Below are 16985 nucleotides of genomic sequence, written 5' to 3' on the forward strand. Positions count from 1 at the left end.
TCAAAGGGCGGTCACGCAAAGGGTGGATTTGATGAGTTCTCTTCTGTTCATTCTCTGCCTTTTGTTAATTGATGATCATGTACTGTTAATACTTCCATTGTAAAAGCATTCTTAGTTTTCAACATTTTTTCACCCCTGCCTAAAACTTTTGCAAAGTACTGTATACACATATATATGTTACACCTGATAGCAAACATCAAACATCATCGTTGCCAGAGGGTTCAATTTTCAGACAGCCAGACAGCCAGCATCCGTGGCAGCACCATCCTTGACAGGCTAAATATATGTATAAGAGACTTACCAAGGACTGTAGATTTCTATGAATAGTAAATAACATCCAATACAAGCCTGTACTTTGCATAGAAATTTCAATTTTCTTTTGCCAGCCACTCAGGGAAATTAAATTGCAAGACGTCCACATTTATCTGTTTCTACCATGGCAGTGTTTCACTTCAGATAGTAGAACACATTAACACCAGGTTAAATTAGAGTCCTCTCATCAGTCAGTCATCACGTTTCCATTTCTTCATTCCTTTCTGTAATGACACAACCACCCCTCCAGATGAAGTTGTGGTATGTCAGCTAGAAGTGGACTCTCTGGGAATGGTACAGCCAAACTATTGATTAATGGTCCCTAGACACCATGACAGCAACGCTGACAGAGTATCGGTCAAACATGGCGGCAATCGGACACCATCAGTCCAAGCAAGGTTTGATTAACACCCTCGCTCAGAACCATGACAGAGTGAGTTTGTTGCAGTTGGCTCTAACATGGGAAAAGGTTAAGTACAGCTTAAGGGAAGCGATGCATTAGGAATGGGAGAAATTGGTCATCACGGCTAACTTTATGACAGGGATGACAGAAGTCATTTTTGATTGCAGTGCCACTGGTGAAAATAGAGTGCTCCATGTTTTTTGTTTACTGTAATCACATTGCCCTTTATTTATTTATCTTCACCCTAAATATATATCACATCATCACAGAAGAGCGATATCGACGACTAGTTCACTGGCATTTTAATTACACACATTTTTTTGTCAATGTAACTGCCACCCCTGCAACAAAGCAACAAACCAACCCAGCAGAAGTGAGCTGTGAGCGACAGACTACCAAGAGACAAACAGAGTCTCCTTGAGCTTACATTATATGAATTGTTTGTGCTGACAAACATAATGCCTGGATTATGTTCGCAGTCAAGTTCATCCTCTGTAAATAAAGAATGGATTTATGTGCCTGCCTCAGTCGTGGTGGTGGTCACTGTACAAGCTCTACTCCAGAGACTCGGATCATATCAAGACCTCCATCTGTGGCTCCTGCTATAAAAAAAAAAGAAAGAAGACATTTTGTTTCGGGTTAGGAGAAGATTGTGTTTTTATTTAAACGCTGATAATCATGTCTAAGGATTTGGACATTTTCTGTATTACGACAACACAATCTTCCCCTAGCCCCCATCAGTTTATGTCAGTAGATATATTTAAACATAAGGAGTTTAATAACGTGGCTGTAACTATTACAACACACTGCTCTGCTTAATATATATATTTATTTTAATAGTTTATAAACAAACTCGCTATTTGCCAAATAAATGCCATTAAAGTCAACTTAATGGAAGTCATGAAATTATACTTATAGTTGGAAATGTGTTTATATTGTATAAATGTCACTTATATGAGAGAGCGGTCGCTGTGGGGTTTCTATGCTTTCTTCTGTACTCCGTGCAATAATTAGTTCTCCAACAGCAGCCGGTCTGTACACCGGTATTCGTGATCTCTAATGAAATAAAAACAAACAAAACAACATAAGTATATCAGTATGACTTGTATGGACATATCCTAGAGTCTCATTACCACAGGCCTTCAGTTTCTTTCTATTAAACTTGTATGCAATGCAAAACTTTTTAAGAGGATTCTTCAAAACTCAGAGCATAATTGTCTTTATCTAAGGGCTTGTATACTTACCCTTTGTAACTTTGATCAACTTAGAGTTGATCAACTCTAAGTTTCCATATAGCAGGTCATGCAGTTTGATCACTGGTCACAACATATCTAAGTCTATCCGTGACCTGGAATAGTGATGTGGTAATTTCTAACCACCACAGAAAACTAATTTGTTGATGCAAATGACGCTGTCTAATCATTGTAATCTGTGCCAATCATTTCCTCGCTGTTTAATGACATTTATGTTACCATCAGAGTGCTTACCATAGACTAAGAAACAAGGCATAAAAATGTGCACTTTTAAAAACAGACACCAAAAATGTTTAAAAATCTCATCTCATCTTCTACTACCTCTTCTAGGGTCGCAGGGGTGCACCTAGGGTCAATTGAGAGTCACCAATTAGCCTGACGAGCATGTCTTTGGAGGTGGGAGGAAACTGAAGTACCCGCAGAGACCCACACAGACACAGGGAGAACATGCAAACTCCACCCAGAAAGGGTGAGTTTCATTACCATGATTTCCTTGGGGGCGGCACAGCAGCTCAGTGGTTAGCGCTGATGCCTCCCAGTGAGAAGGTCTGTGTGGGTTTTCTCCGGTTTCCTCCCACCTCCAAAGACATGTTATCATTACCCTTTGATTCTACGTGTTTTAGTCAGGTGTATGTAGCTGTGATTGATCTATGCTTATCTAGTTTCTCCTGCTGTTCTCTTCTCTCTGTTTTCAGTTCTACCCAGCTGGCTTTAGGCAGATGGGTACCTCCATCCACCGTTGGCCTCAGGCTTGTTCTGGAGGTTTCAGGCTATTTTTTGTAAAGCATCCTGTAACAATTTGTGTTATTGGAACTAGATAAATATTACTGAATCTCTCTGCTTCTCTGGTTCTGTCGGGTTATTCTTTGCTGCTGCAGACCTTGCTCTAGCTTTTCATGATGGCCCGTGAAAGGCAGGAAGGTGTGGTCTTCCTGATTCAGGCCTCTAACACAAGCGCATGGAGAACAGGGTCCTGCTATCGCCCTTCATAATGGTCTGTGAAGGCCAGGAGGTGTGCTCTTTCTGAGTTTCCACACAAGCACGTGGAAGAGCAGGGGGTCCCAGAAGAGAACCACACCGCCAAAGAGAACTTGGGCAGGGCGATACTGGAAATTCTGCTATCGATCCGATACCAAGATATCAATCCGGTACCAAGATACAGGGCTAGTATCACGGATACCGATACTTTTCTTGAAATGTCATGAACACTGAATAACTTTGTAATTTTCCCTTTAGTTAGTTGATTATAATAAAATACAGGGCAAATATTTAGGCAAGTGTTTTTTCTTAGCTAATTACAATATAAAACTATTTAACAATATAAAGTTTAAATATTTCCACTTTTTCAATTGTTTTAGAAAAAAGTTATTAGTGCAAAATAAGAAAAAGGAACAATATAACAAAAATATAAATATAACAACACAACAACAATGGAAAATAAAGTCAGTAACAGTGGTCAGTTGAGCAAGATAAGTAAACAAAAGCAGCAATGTAATGATAAATATAAAAATTAAGAGAAATGTTGGCCCCATAATTTTCGACCACAGAGGTGAGTCTACATCCCATATAATTGTCTTCTCTTCCTAGTAGCAACACATTTCTACAACGGCATCACTATCAGCTGTGCGATGCTGCTGTGATGTGAGGATTCAAGTGTCAAACTTTGTCCACATCCACCTTTTACTATAGGTATGGATGGAGAATGTCCTGCCGTGCACAGACTTCGAGAGAAGCTGCACTCACATGAACTGTGTGAGTTTACTGGACGTATAGAAGAGAAACTATAACAAAAGTATCGCTTCCTTAGTGCAAATAACGTTTAATTTTGACAAAGTGATCCTGACTGAAGATGGAAGCTGCCTCAGCATGATTGCACAGTGTCCATCTCTGCCTATGCAGTTCAAAGAGTAGTGAAGCTCAGTTTGACAGTTGATACAAGTTACAAGTTGCTTATACAACTTAAAGGACTCAGCTATAGGAAGATCCACTGTTTGTATAATTTTCATGAATGGGGAAGTTGGCTATAGAGACCAACAAAAAAAAGAGGGTATTTTATGTGATGAACTCACTATCAGAGCCAGCCTTGTGTGGCCAGTCCAGAAACAGCACATTTAGGCACTTGAGCACTAACTTCTTTTTTCAGCCCTGGAAGTTGCTGCTTAACAACAACCAACAAAACCAAAATTCAAGCAATACTTCCTGTAGAATATCAGCAACCCATGAAGGTCTTTAGGATGCAGCCAGCTCCTTTTAGCATTAATTTGGATAGCACACTCAGAGGGGAAATTTATTTCAGAGACCTGACGACTACACTGATAATCAACTTTTGTTAGTGTTAATGTTTTACATACTGTTATATTAACATGCAAATGAAAGACAAACAAACACATCCAGTTCTGAGAAGGTACTTCATTGTTAAGTCAAACTCACTGATTGATTCGTGATTACAGTGGTTGGCTGCAATCTTGTGAGTGCCTTCCAAAGTAGTTTGGCCGTCTAAAGAGTCTAAAATATACCTTAGTAAATAGTAAATCGTCCTCTCAAAATCCTGACTTTCTAAGAAGCAAATCTGAACATGTTTATGAGAAACTAAAGGGTGATGATTAATGTTAACAATAATTATAGACCAATTATAGACCAGATTGTGCAAAGTCAATAAAAATATGTGTCACCCCAAAGTTCTCCAAGTAATGTATCACTCATTATCTGCTAATAAAGCTGTTACTTTTTACATTTTCACAAAAGTTTCCCCGGTAAAAAAGAGACAGAGTATTCAGACACAGTGCAGGAACACAGTTTATGGGTTGGATTTAAAACAACTGGGGTGTCACTTTGTACAGGTGGAACCACCAGCTGAGCAGACTCTTCAGATCAATAGACAACAAATTTCTCTTTGAGGAAAAGGGTTCCCAGCTTTGCAAGATGAAGGTTTTTTTATTGACTTGTAATCCTTTTGTATTTTTCACTATCTTCGAAAAGCAGAGTGTCTCAGTTGAAGAGATAGCCTGGAGCCGCGTTGGCATGCAGACAAGGCGCTTCATTTGTAAACAGTGGTGCTGAACCTACAAGCTACACACACATAAAAGTGACTCTACCTGAGATGAATGCAATGGAAATCACAAATAAAGGGGTCAAGCTTTTCATGAATGTGATTTTCCTTCTTTTCTTGCTGGCGGGAAATTCAGGTAATCCCCCGTAATGTTAAATCAGCTGCCACCAGGCATCATTACACATTTTTAATGTCTGAACACAAAAAAAAAAACAACAGACACAATAAGTGAATCTTGTCAGCGCTAACTTAGAAAACAAAAGCTTTCTGACAGTTTCATGCTGTATTGTGTCTTCTACTGCTCCTCTTTTCTTTCTTTCTTTCTTTCTTTCTTTCTTTCTTTCTTTCTTTCTTTCTCAAACCTTACTCTTCAAATATCTGATTTGCATGGGAAATTGCTTTTCACATTTTCATCAAGTGCAGGTCGAACAAAGACGAAGGAGGAGGGCGAGGGACTATTTTCTGTCAAGCTGCTCTCTCTGTTCTTTAATAGAACCTTGACTGCAGTTATGGGCTTCAAGGTGATCCTGTTCCTCACTAAGGATTTCTGCAGGATTTGTTTTATTGTAATACTGAAACAAGGTAACTGGTAAAAGGGGGACTCAATTACACGATCCAAGACACAGTTGGTGGACAGAAAGTCTTTACTAGAAAAAAGAGATACATAAAAAGGGTGGGGCTAACAATCAGGGGCAGCAACCACAAGGAAGAAGTGAAGACATTTGACACACATTAGAAAATTACAAAATAAAACAGGAAATGTCCAAAACACAGAGCTACAGTTAACCTTGACCAGGTGCTGCAGTGCTGGATATGATCAATATAGTATTAACTTTCTATGGCCTATTTGTTTTGTATTAATTAGCACATAAACAACTCACAGCTCTCTTGACAGAGCTTTGGACACAGTAAGGGTTTGTTAATTTAAAACAGTCCTTGAGTGTCGACTTTGTCTGAATATTCCAGAAGTCAAACAAGTACTGATCTTTACACCATTTACACTTATGCTGTACGTTGTAAAGGTCTCGCTGTTTTCTGCACACCATCAGGACAAGGTAAAGTTACATTTTGGTGAAGTGTTGGAAGAGTCTTTTGACTTGCCTAGAGCTTTTATATCAGTTGCTCCTTCCCGTTCCATTACATCCTGCGAAAATTGCCAAATATGTCCTTCGGCTTTGGTGAAAATCAGCGGTAACTTCATTCATCCCAGAGTGGACAGTGATGGTTAATATCAATGAGATAAATCTGCAAACGGTAACATAAATATTGGATTTGCTTCTCAAATAACTTAAAATAGTAAAATAAATACTCAAAAGAAAGAAGAAGAAAAATATATTCTGGAATTATAGCTATAAACTAATTCCAGTTAATATTTACTTTTCTTGCGCATTATATCAGATTAAATATGTATGTATGTTTTTTTTTTGTTTTTTTTTTAGAAATTGTGATGGGTTTTCATATAATTCATTGAGAAAATGCTGGACTTTTCACTCATTAACCAAGCCACTGGTAGTTATAGCCCTCACTTTGCATAGATATTGGTATGTACTGCATGGTGCAGCAGAGTTGTCGGCGGGTAATGAACATACAGTGTCTGACAAGGGTTCTACAATAGAACATCAGCCCGGTCTTCATCTCCATCCACATCAAAAATCATTCTCCCTTCTGAGGTGACCTTGTTTCATCTCTCTAGCAAGTGAGCTCCGGATCTCCCCAGTTAGTGCATTGCACAGCGCACTTGGCTGATCTGGTTTCTCACAGCGACTGAAGAGATAAAACAGAGCGCTCTCCAGGCACCGTCTCAGCGTTCTGTGAAGTCTCTCCTAAGAGATAACAAACAAATCCGCAACAAGGGCAAACTGAGTTGACTTGTGTAAATTTACCCCCCATTAAATGTTTCCACATGCTCATATATATAAAGATAGATAGATAGATAGATATAGCACTGATGCTGTCCAGCTCCGGCCTTTCTGGGTGGAGTCCCTGTGTCTGCATCGGGGTTTTTCCCTCTGGGTATGACATGCTTGTTAGGCTAATTGGTGACCCTAAATGTACCCCGCCTCTCGCCCAATGACAGCTGGGATAAGCTCCAGCAACCCCTTAGTGAGGGTCAGCCTTTACCTGCTCAATGACAGTGACATGAATGACAAGTACCCTGACTGTGTACCGACACTGATACTGAATCATAGCTGGAGTAAGAACACAGTGGTTAAGAGTCAGCTCTGCATACTGCTATGCAAAGGTGAAATAGTTAAATTTAGTCACTGTTGCATCAAACTGATTTTGATTTAAGTTTCTTAAAAGAGTACGGAGCATTAAGGAATGTTCGCTTGTTGAGTACAGCATCATTACAGCACCTGGGAGCGCCTGCAGTGACCCATGGTGGATGATGATGTTTTTAATGATGCTGATGATGCAACAGAGTGATGAGAGCGCAGCCGAAACAGCGATGCCTTACCTCAGGTCCTTTTACAAAATTCAGCTCAACTGAGTGATGGTATGACCGCCAGCAGGTGTAAAAAAAAAATAAAAAATGAATGGGATTTTCGACACCGCGTGGTTAGGAGTAATTTACATGTTACCAGTAGCTCTTATATTTGTACATTTTTTCGACCAAACAAGTACATCATCAGACCAACACGGTCACATAGCTGTGACACACCAAGCTAAAGGTGCATAGGACAATGTCAGGTCGTTAGTGAGTATTTATGGCTCCAATTTTTGCGCATTGTTGCCAAGATTGCCTCTGTTCTGGACTGACCTTTTGAGCTTGTGGAGGTGGTCAGAGATGGAAGTAAAGCTGTCCTCCCTGATGGATGACCAGTCCCACCCTCTCCGTGGTGCGTATAACAGCACTGGTCAGCACCTTCAGCCGTCGACTGGTTCGCCAGTTGTATTGAATTGTTATTTTTGTATTTATTTAATGCTGACTTTTTGTTGTTTTGTCTCTAAACTATATGCTGCATTGCAAATTTCCCCAGTGTGGGACAAATTAAAGGATTATCTTCACTTATCTTATTAGTCGGACCCCTATTGGCATCTTTTGGCTGATTGGGTGATGGTAAATTTGTCTGCAGAGAGAAATCATTATAAGGTGTTCAGCTCAGCAAAACAACGGTTGAGATTAGAAGCCGGAGTAACAAACCAAAGCGGGGAAAAAAAATAGAAATTACAAAGAAGGACGACAGAGAGGCTCTTCTCATTTTTCATCTTTATCTCATCTAAAAATTGTAACGCTTTGTCTGGAAGGAAGACACTGAAGACCAACTTATCAGCATGATTCAGGTCTTTACGCTGCGTTGAGACGCAGACAACATGTGGCAGCGCCACGTTCGTCCTTCACCACCTACAAGGCAATGCCGCTACAATGGCTATAAATATGTGAACTTAACTGTCTTTTTATCAGCGTAATTAGGTTGAACATTAATTATTTATGCATGATGACAAAATGACAACATGTAAAAAAAAAAAAATTGTTTCATACCTGACAACCACACCTCCAGGCATATGAGATTGATCTGACGTTTTCCCCCTTTCCTCCCCCGACAGCGTCGCCTGGTGTGTGTGATAATAATGGCCCCAGACATGGATGACAGGATCTGTGACGTCTCGGTTTGGTGTGTCTAAAGTGTTTTTGTGTGTGTATGTGTGCGCGCTGACCTGAGCATCATAACACAGAAAGAAAGAGCAGATAAAGCTTGAATCACTGGCTGGTATTTAAGTTTATCTATTGTTTCTCGAGGCTGGAAGAGATCACATCACGAGCAGAGAAAGGTCAGAAACAGCAACAGCCAGTGTGGCTCGGTCCGTCGCCAGGGCTGCTGCGAGTGATCTTGTTGTGAAATTAATTCGTAAGTAAGACTGTCTGATCAATTAAAAAGCGTTTTATCTTCAGGGATAGCAATGCCCTGGCTTGTCGCTTCTCAGTGCACCAATTTGATCCAGACTCTCTTACAAGACGGACATTTCTAGATCCCAGAGGATGAATTACCGTGAGGAGTTTCTAAAAGTCCAGCACCACCAGTGTGTTGACATGTTTGGCTTTCAGCGAAATATATTGACAATTTGACAGTTTGATGGATTGCCTTGAAACTTTGTACAGCCATTCATGTTTTTATAAATTCCAATGACCTAACCTCTTGTTTCAACAACGAGACCGCGCCTTCTGAGTTCACCAAAATCTCCAAACCTACTGTCAGCATAATAAATTTGGTGGTAGGAAAAGCTAAGCGTTTGGTTTAGGAGACGGTTTGCACAATTTGTCTGTTAACCATATCTGCCGATTCTATTGGTTGTTGCTTAGTTTATTTCGCCACACTGCTGTTCACTGTTCCTCCCCTAAATGAGTATCTACAGGATGCTTTCCCTGCATGTTGGACTGGACAAGATGATTTACGCCAAAGTTATACTACAAACAAATGCGTCACCAAGCTCATGCAGGATTCTCATCTGTCCTGCTCGCGTACTGACTTTTCTTACTGAACGTGAGACTTCCCGGGAAACGTAACCTCAGACTTACCTGGGGAAGTTTCTGATCTATTTTCGGGACGCTCACTGAATACCATAACCCAGCCTTCCCTGTTAATCTGCAGGGATTTCAGGTTCAAAGAGGAGTTGCTCGAAACTGACTTGTTTACCCTCGGGGACAATAAAAGAAATCAGGATTCTTGAATCCTATCTCCCTGTTGGTGCTTGCCGTATATGGGCGTCGTGCAGGGTGCAAAGCTGCCAAGACACATGAGTGACTCAAACAGACAAAGAAGCTGCAAATACAGATGAGAAGCACTGGTTGGATTGATGAATATATCATTAAATCTTTCTGGAATTGGTGTTACCACCCTCATTAGATGCGCCCTCTTGCAAAAGAATAAGCTGCAGTCCACTGCTCCTGTGTGTAGGCAACAGTGAAATGAATCACAGAAATTTGCCATATGGAAAGTGCTTAGATCACAGCCAGGCAATACGTGAACTGGGCAAAAATCCTGCGAGGCTGAAAATCTGTCAGAAAGAGAGCAGTGAAATATAAAAGTGGAGCTATTATATAAAAGCCGGATCCTGGGAAGAGAGTCAGCGTCTAATTCTAACTCTGTGCCATTGCTCAGCAATCATGAGACTACTCCATAGTTAGAGAAGTATGCACATACCTAAAATGAATTCAGTGATGGAAATTTGATGGCATATGTGTGACTGTGCAACAGCATCAGAAAATGAAAATGAGGCCATGCATATCATATATTAGTTGAGATGAGATTAAAATCCCAAATGTGGCAAACTCATATGTAGGGAATATAACCGGTTCCTGTAAAGTTAAATTGCAGCTTTGGATGATTGATTAGTTATGGTCTAAGTAAATCAAGGCTCGGAGGGACTGTGAGAGGGCAGCGTTTATTTATTAGGAACACAGCAGTTACAGATGTATGCTCATAAATAGGCTTTGATTCAGTGGTGTTTTTTTGGTGGAACACCAGCCTCCACGTGTTCTGCTTTCTTAGTCAATAAATGAAGACCCAGTGTCTCCTGCATATTTCATTTTTTTTTTTTTTTTTTTTTTTTTTACTAACTACCCAGTTTGTTGCCCTATACATGTAGAGATAATCGATTTAACTGCATGGTGTATCTTTCACCTCAGCAGCTTTTGATGAAGACTACATGGCATTAATACGCTCTTTGTCATGCCCTCCTCTGAAATACCCCATCCAAGGCTGATAAAGTCAACGTGGCCTCTGCTGAGGCTGTGCTTGTGCACCAACTAATGAGGGACAATTAAATATTCTAGAGAGAGTGTTGTTAGGCTGTCATTAGGATTCAGAGAAAGGTCAACACAGAGGGTGTCGTACGAAGTTCTACTACTACTACTTCCTGTCCCCTGGGGGCACTTAAATGAGCATTGATCCGATGGCATGACATGAGTGGGGGTTGTAGCTAAATGCGTGTTGATATGTCTGTTAGTTTATATGTGAACTCCGGTCATGATGTTATGTTTTCTCCTATAAGACTAAGAAAGGGACAGAAAGTATCTGTGGAACTCTGCATGATCCTTTTGAATTTACTATGAACCCTGACTTGAGCGCATTCTGAGAGAGCGCAAGAAAATCACTCAGTCCTTTTACAGTCAAAACATGACATATTATAAAAGATAGACTCGGTGCTCTAATAAATATAAAAGCCCAAAGTCTTTCTGATGCCTTGGCTGCCCTGTGAGTCAGTCAGTACTCCATCTTCTGCCCTACAGGTATTTCTCAGCTCTTATTGTGAGAGGGTTTAAAAGTTGCTCCGTTTTCTTTCAGGTCTCGATTTCAACAAGTCACCCCCTGGGACACGGGCAGTTATTTCTGCGTTATCCCTGACTTACTGCGGGTCTTAAGATTCATCCATCATTCGAATCTATCGACCCACTCAGTCCATCCATATGCAGCACATGGCGTCAGGGTTTATCAATATAAATATAGGTAAAGCTCTGTTCTGTAGTCTAACTGAGTTGCTGTAGGCAGGGTAATATGTGAAATATTTTTTGTCTACGTAGCTACCCACACAAAACTAAAATAATGAGCTCTGGCAAAATGTAGGTCAGACATAATAAAAAACACTTGGGATGCGCTGGATTTTCTTTCGTGGGATACCGCCTGGGAATACTAGGTCTATTAAGAGTAATGCACAAACTAAACAGTTCTCTGCATGCCACTACTTCATTATTATTTTATGAGCTTTGCATGCTTTTACTTCGTTATGGGTCATTTGGCTGTTGGCCAGTTGTTACTGGGATGAAACTGACCCTGAATCGCTTTCTGTGGATTGCCCTGCAGGCTTTACAGGATTAACATGCTGAGTGTACAAATGTCCATAATGCAGGTGACTGGTACTTAGACAAGTGTTCACCTACAGATGACAGTAAAAGCAACGGACGAAACGTGTAAAGATACATCATAGGTTTAATAGAATGATCAATGTAGTGTAGTTTTCAAATGAGTTGTGCACATTTGATTGCCTGATCTAGGCGTTCAGCATATTTTATTCAGTGTGAAACAAGCTGCAAGCCCTGGGGGGACTGAAGAAGAGAGGAGCACTTCTTCCAGGTCCTTGAGGGTGATTCCAAAAACATGTCACCCTCCATTGACCACCATGTTAAAATGTTCATCCTCACGACAGAAATAAAAACAGCCTGGTACATGTTTTTAATTGTTCATGTCAATTGGGGTTAGTTTTTTGTATCATTCATTAAAATTAGGCGACATGGTGGCGCACATGCACCTTCTCCTCGTGTCTACGTGGGTTTTCTCCAGCTTCCTCCATAAGTTTAAAGACATGCTTGTTAGCTTAGCTGGTGTTTGTAAATTGACCATGAGTGTGAATGATTGTTTGTCTCTTTGTGATAGTCCTGTAATGGACTGAAACAGCCCGCTAGAGCAAAATAAAGCAAAATAAATTAAAATAAAATAAACTAAAAACAATATATAAAAATATCAAATCAATCAAAGATTTTTACTCCCACCCTGCAGTACCTCCGTCATGGACCCCCTGTTGAAGACCTGTGTTCTAGAGGATAATAATTGGTTACAGATAATGAAATTTTAAATTATTAAAATTATACCATGTCCATTTCATTATTTGAAGTCCAAAATCTAGTTCATCACCTGATTCTGTTTTATACATTGTTAGATAACTTGTCTTCAGCTAAGAATTATATATTGTTCACATGGTTTTGGCAGTAGACCATATTTATATATAGTTATGTGAAATAAAAACATTTGAGGACAGGGAGGTAATCGCGGCCAAGATGGTGATATCCTGTGCCACCTACTTTGAGCTTCCAGGATGCTTCCCAAAGGCTTCGTTCTTCTTCATAATTAACCAGACAATGTTGTGAGCATACCTGTACACGCGAATTAATGAGTTTAGGTTTTGGGTACTTAGCTCGCCCTGAGGGATGTGTCCTTTACACACCAAGATCTTTTCAAAAACAAGGTGAAAAGAAAGATTTTCATCAACAGAGTCTAAAATAGCACATTTCCTGTAGAATCGGTGCTGCTATGATGCTTGAATGAGTTTGACTGCTGATCCCTTGTCTTCTCTGACCGACTGCACTGTTTAAAGGTTGAACAGGAGTCACTGATGCTGTTATTTGCTGAAAACAATTCTGCTCCCAGCATGGCCGGGGTAATTCATGAGGAGCCCCGGGTGCAAAAATGAGAAGGGGACTTTGTCACTTCCTGTCTTCTCACTCTTGCATTGTGCATTGTGCATTAAGTGCGTGCCAGGTTACTTCCAAGTACAACAAACAGCAAACTACCCAGGGCATACAATTATATTTTGCCTAGGGCTCAGAAACCAAAGAATCCCTTTTTTCTCTCTCTCACTCTCTCTCTCTCTCCTTCTCTCTCCCTCTTTAGCTACAATACTGCAAGAATCAACATTTGTATCGTGTCACAATCTCAAAACATTTGGAAGATGGTTCCAGATCACACAAACACCACAATGTTTTATTTAGCATTGCCGTGAAAATCCGTCTGTGTGTTTTGCTGTGCAGTATGTAACAAGGGCTTTCATTTCATCTGAGCTCATCGGATTGGATTAAGAAAAACTCCCCCTGTATGTGACAGCCATTCTGGTTAACAGCACTTTTGTCAGCACCTTTGTTCATAGATTATTGTCGCTGGTGACGGAAGAGGTGCAGCAGAAACACGGGATGAGGAAGTTAAATCTCATTAATAAAGAGCAGAGAAGCGTGCCTCTGTCTGTAGTCTGAGTAAGATTGTTTTACAGCAACATTAACGCCACTTTATTTTTCAGACTCTCTGCGCCTCTGCTGCCTAATTTATCTCCCTGTGTGTGTGATCTGAATTCTAGCTGGGCCTGGCCCAATTATTACAAACAGTTCAAGATGAGAGGTTTTAATTGAATCTTTACTTCATTTCATACACAGTGAGCCACTCAATAAAACTTTCCATTGATCATACATCAAATCTGCAACTGTCTTCTATAAAAGGTCATGAATACAGCCATAAATACCGAATGATATCATATTTACAGATCGCATTATTACAACAATGTTCTGTTATATGCTAATTATGTGACTCATAAATTATTGTGTAGTTTGCTCAGGCGCTGGTCCGTCAATTGAGAAATGCCTTGTTTTTATGAATGAATGGCCTAGTGTGATTGTGCTTCAAATTTAATAGGACTTCTAAATTATTCATCATGGTATCTGCCTATTTTGATGTCTATTGAGGTGTGCACGGTCGGAGACAGCAGGAGGGGTAAAAAAAAAAATAATAAGCCCCTGTATATGTGTTAAGATTGGTTGCACAGGGGTGTTATTCTCCTGTGAGTCCCCTCGACCCTTGATCCTCCAAGGTTCCCACAGTGACAGCGTTTATCTTACCAACTATGCAGTCATTATAGTGTAGCATTTCATGTAGTGCCATATGATTTTAGCATCTGAAACAGAAGTTGCTAAATTGCTAGAAGAAGAATATTGCACAGATTTTCTCAGTATTGCCACACATATAGCACATAACTACACACTACTGGCCTACTTATGTTAACGTATGAGAGAACATACATAAATGCACCAAAGAACAAACACAAAAACAGCAACTGGCCCGAACACTGTCCAAATGCTGCAGCGATGTAGATCTTATTTGTGATTAACATCTTTACATTTTCGTGACACATCACCATAGAGCAGTGCTGCCCGTCAGAGGCAGAGCGAGCAAAACATAGAGGAGAGCCACAGTTACAATAGAAAGATTTGAGGCAGAAGAAATCTTGAAGACATGAACGCTGACATCCCGCTGTTTAGTTCATTGTGATCATGTTGTTTTCAAAAACCAAAAAGAAAAATGATTTCCTGTGTTGACAACGTACTATCATAGCAAACACCTCCGCATCAGTAGAACTGTCCACTTACGAGTTAGTCATTTCAGTTCCTTTGTCACAGTAAGCCAGTCGTCCTGGTCAGACGTCCATTTGAACAAGCACCAGAACAGGCGGCGCTTCAGCCACTTTGGCTTTGCGGCGCAGGAGATGAGTCAAGCTCCTGAAGGACGGCGTGGCGTGGAGCAGAATTTCCTTGAGGCCTGCACGAAACTCCCGGCGAATCAGGCAGTAGAGGACAGGGTTGAGGCAGCTGTTAGTGTGCGCTAAGCACACAGTCAAGGGGAAGGCGTAGGCCTGCGCGTTGTAGAAAGCGTTGCTAAAGGGCACGAGGTCAAACTTGATGAGCACCCCCCAGAGTGTCAGCGCCTGGTTGGGGAGCCAGCACAGAAAGAATGACAGAACCACGATGACGATGGATTTGGTCACTTTTGAGCGCCGATTTTGCCGGCCTTGCTTTATTTCAGGGTCGGCTGCACCTGCGATACGCCGACTGAGGATGAAGCGCAGGAGCAGCAGGTAGCACACGGTGATTATGATCAGAGGGATGAGGAAGCCCAACAAGACTTTTTGAAGTTGGTATAGACCCAAAAGAAGCTGTGGATCCCAGCTGCCAGAGTCTGGGAAGCGTACCAGGCAAAGCTCCTCATCTGACACCTGCACGCTGGTGGAGTAGATGGCGTGAGGCAAAGTGGCGAGCAGAGAGACAACCCATATGCACAAGCTTGTCCACTTGGCCCAGGCAGCTGCTGCCCGCCGGCTCTGCATCTTCAGTGCGGACGAGATAGAGTAATAACGTGCCACGCTCATAGCTGTGAGGAAGAATACACTGGCGTACATGTTCATGGTGGTGACCGAGCTGATGATTTTGCACATCACACGGCCAAATGGCCAGCGGAAGTCCAGGGCTGTGTCCACTGCCCAGAAAGGTAAGGTCAGAACAAACTGTAGATCTGTGACGGCCAGTCCCATCACAAAGCAGTTGATGGATGACTGCTTTTGTCTGTAACGGGAGTGCAGCAGATACAGAGCCAATGAGTTTCCCACAAGCCCAAGTGCGCACACTATAGAGTACACACATGCTATCATCACACGCACCACCACACTCGAGCTGTCTCCTTGAAATTCCATGATAGAGTCCTTGGTGAGGAGCTGCAGCCAGCAGTGTAGCGACAGGTTGCCGGTGGAGCCTCCGCTGCAGTTGCCAGCGTTGTCCTCCTGCAGTATTTGCTGCTCACATGGCTCTGGAGCCACTGTCTCAACTCCAGTCTCATTCAGCTGCATGGCCGGACTCTCGTTCTCACCTCAAACAGCAAAGTTGTGCAGCTGCCATGAGTTACAAAAAAAGAGAGAGAAAAAAGTTTGTGATTATTGTATTTGCGGCATCCTCGTCATGTGCGCCTCAGCGTATCTCCCTCAGAGATGAAGATGCCATCCTGAGCCGCGATTATCCTCTTCTCATTTCTCTATGACTACTCGGAGCTCTCTGCGCGCCGCGTCCGTTTATAGGTTCCGCGTGAACGCGCAGAGCACAGTCGCGCGGTCGGAGCTCTTTACCTCGCCGGACGGATGATTGGACCAGAGCGAGTCTACGTTCTGATGGCGGCAGCGACATCAAAGTCCACTATGTGCGTCAAGGACGGTCCTTATTGTACCTGACAGCCCCGCTTCATGATCATGTCGTTGCTGTGTTTTTAAAAGAGAGGTTTTGGAGACGTGAAGAAGACAATGGCGCGCGTAAAGTGCCAATGTGTAGTATTCTGACAGCACACAGGGATGATTGACGTTTTCACTCTACACCTTCGTTGAGGAGGTTAAGGACGACGACCGAGGACATTGGTGTTTTTCTTTAGAGCATATAGCGCTCTGACTATACATTTCAGCAGGAAAAAAAAAACTGTGTGCTTTTCATAATGATAATAATGTAGTTTAGGTTACATGTATAGTGTATATATTTTTTTATATGTGGCCAGAGCCCTACTGACAGAAAAGAAGATGAGGTGAACAAAAATGCCTTCAATTTTATATTATTAAGTTATTTATTAGTTGAATTAAATGATCAAATATATCATATATATCTTTCTATTATATTATA

The 16985-nt window shown here is 41.4% G+C and overlaps 1 protein-coding gene across 1 annotated transcript; it reads right to left on the reverse strand.

The window, feature by feature from the left end:
- Positions 1 to 13909: 13909 nt before the first annotated feature.
- rxfp3.2b (relaxin family peptide receptor 3.2b) lies at positions 13910 to 16434 on the reverse strand. The gene has a single exon (XM_047587587.1). It carries the CDS (start codon positions 16172 to 16174, stop codon positions 14972 to 14974), a length of 1203 nt encoding a protein of 400 aa, XP_047443543.1. The 5' UTR covers positions 16175 to 16434; the 3' UTR covers positions 13910 to 14971.
- Between the last annotated feature and the right edge of the window lie 551 nt (positions 16435 to 16985).

The sequence above is a fragment of the Mugil cephalus genome, chromosome 6, assembly GCF_022458985.1.
Source record: "Mugil cephalus isolate CIBA_MC_2020 chromosome 6, CIBA_Mcephalus_1.1, whole genome shotgun sequence".
NCBI lineage: Eukaryota > Metazoa > Chordata > Actinopteri > Mugiliformes > Mugilidae > Mugil > Mugil cephalus.

What these genes read in the sequence shown, in the direction of transcription:
- rxfp3.2b (XM_047587587.1), bottom strand. Translation starts at nt 16,174, where the DNA reads ATGCAGCTGAATGAGACTGGAGTTGAGACAGTGGCTCCAGAGCCATGT.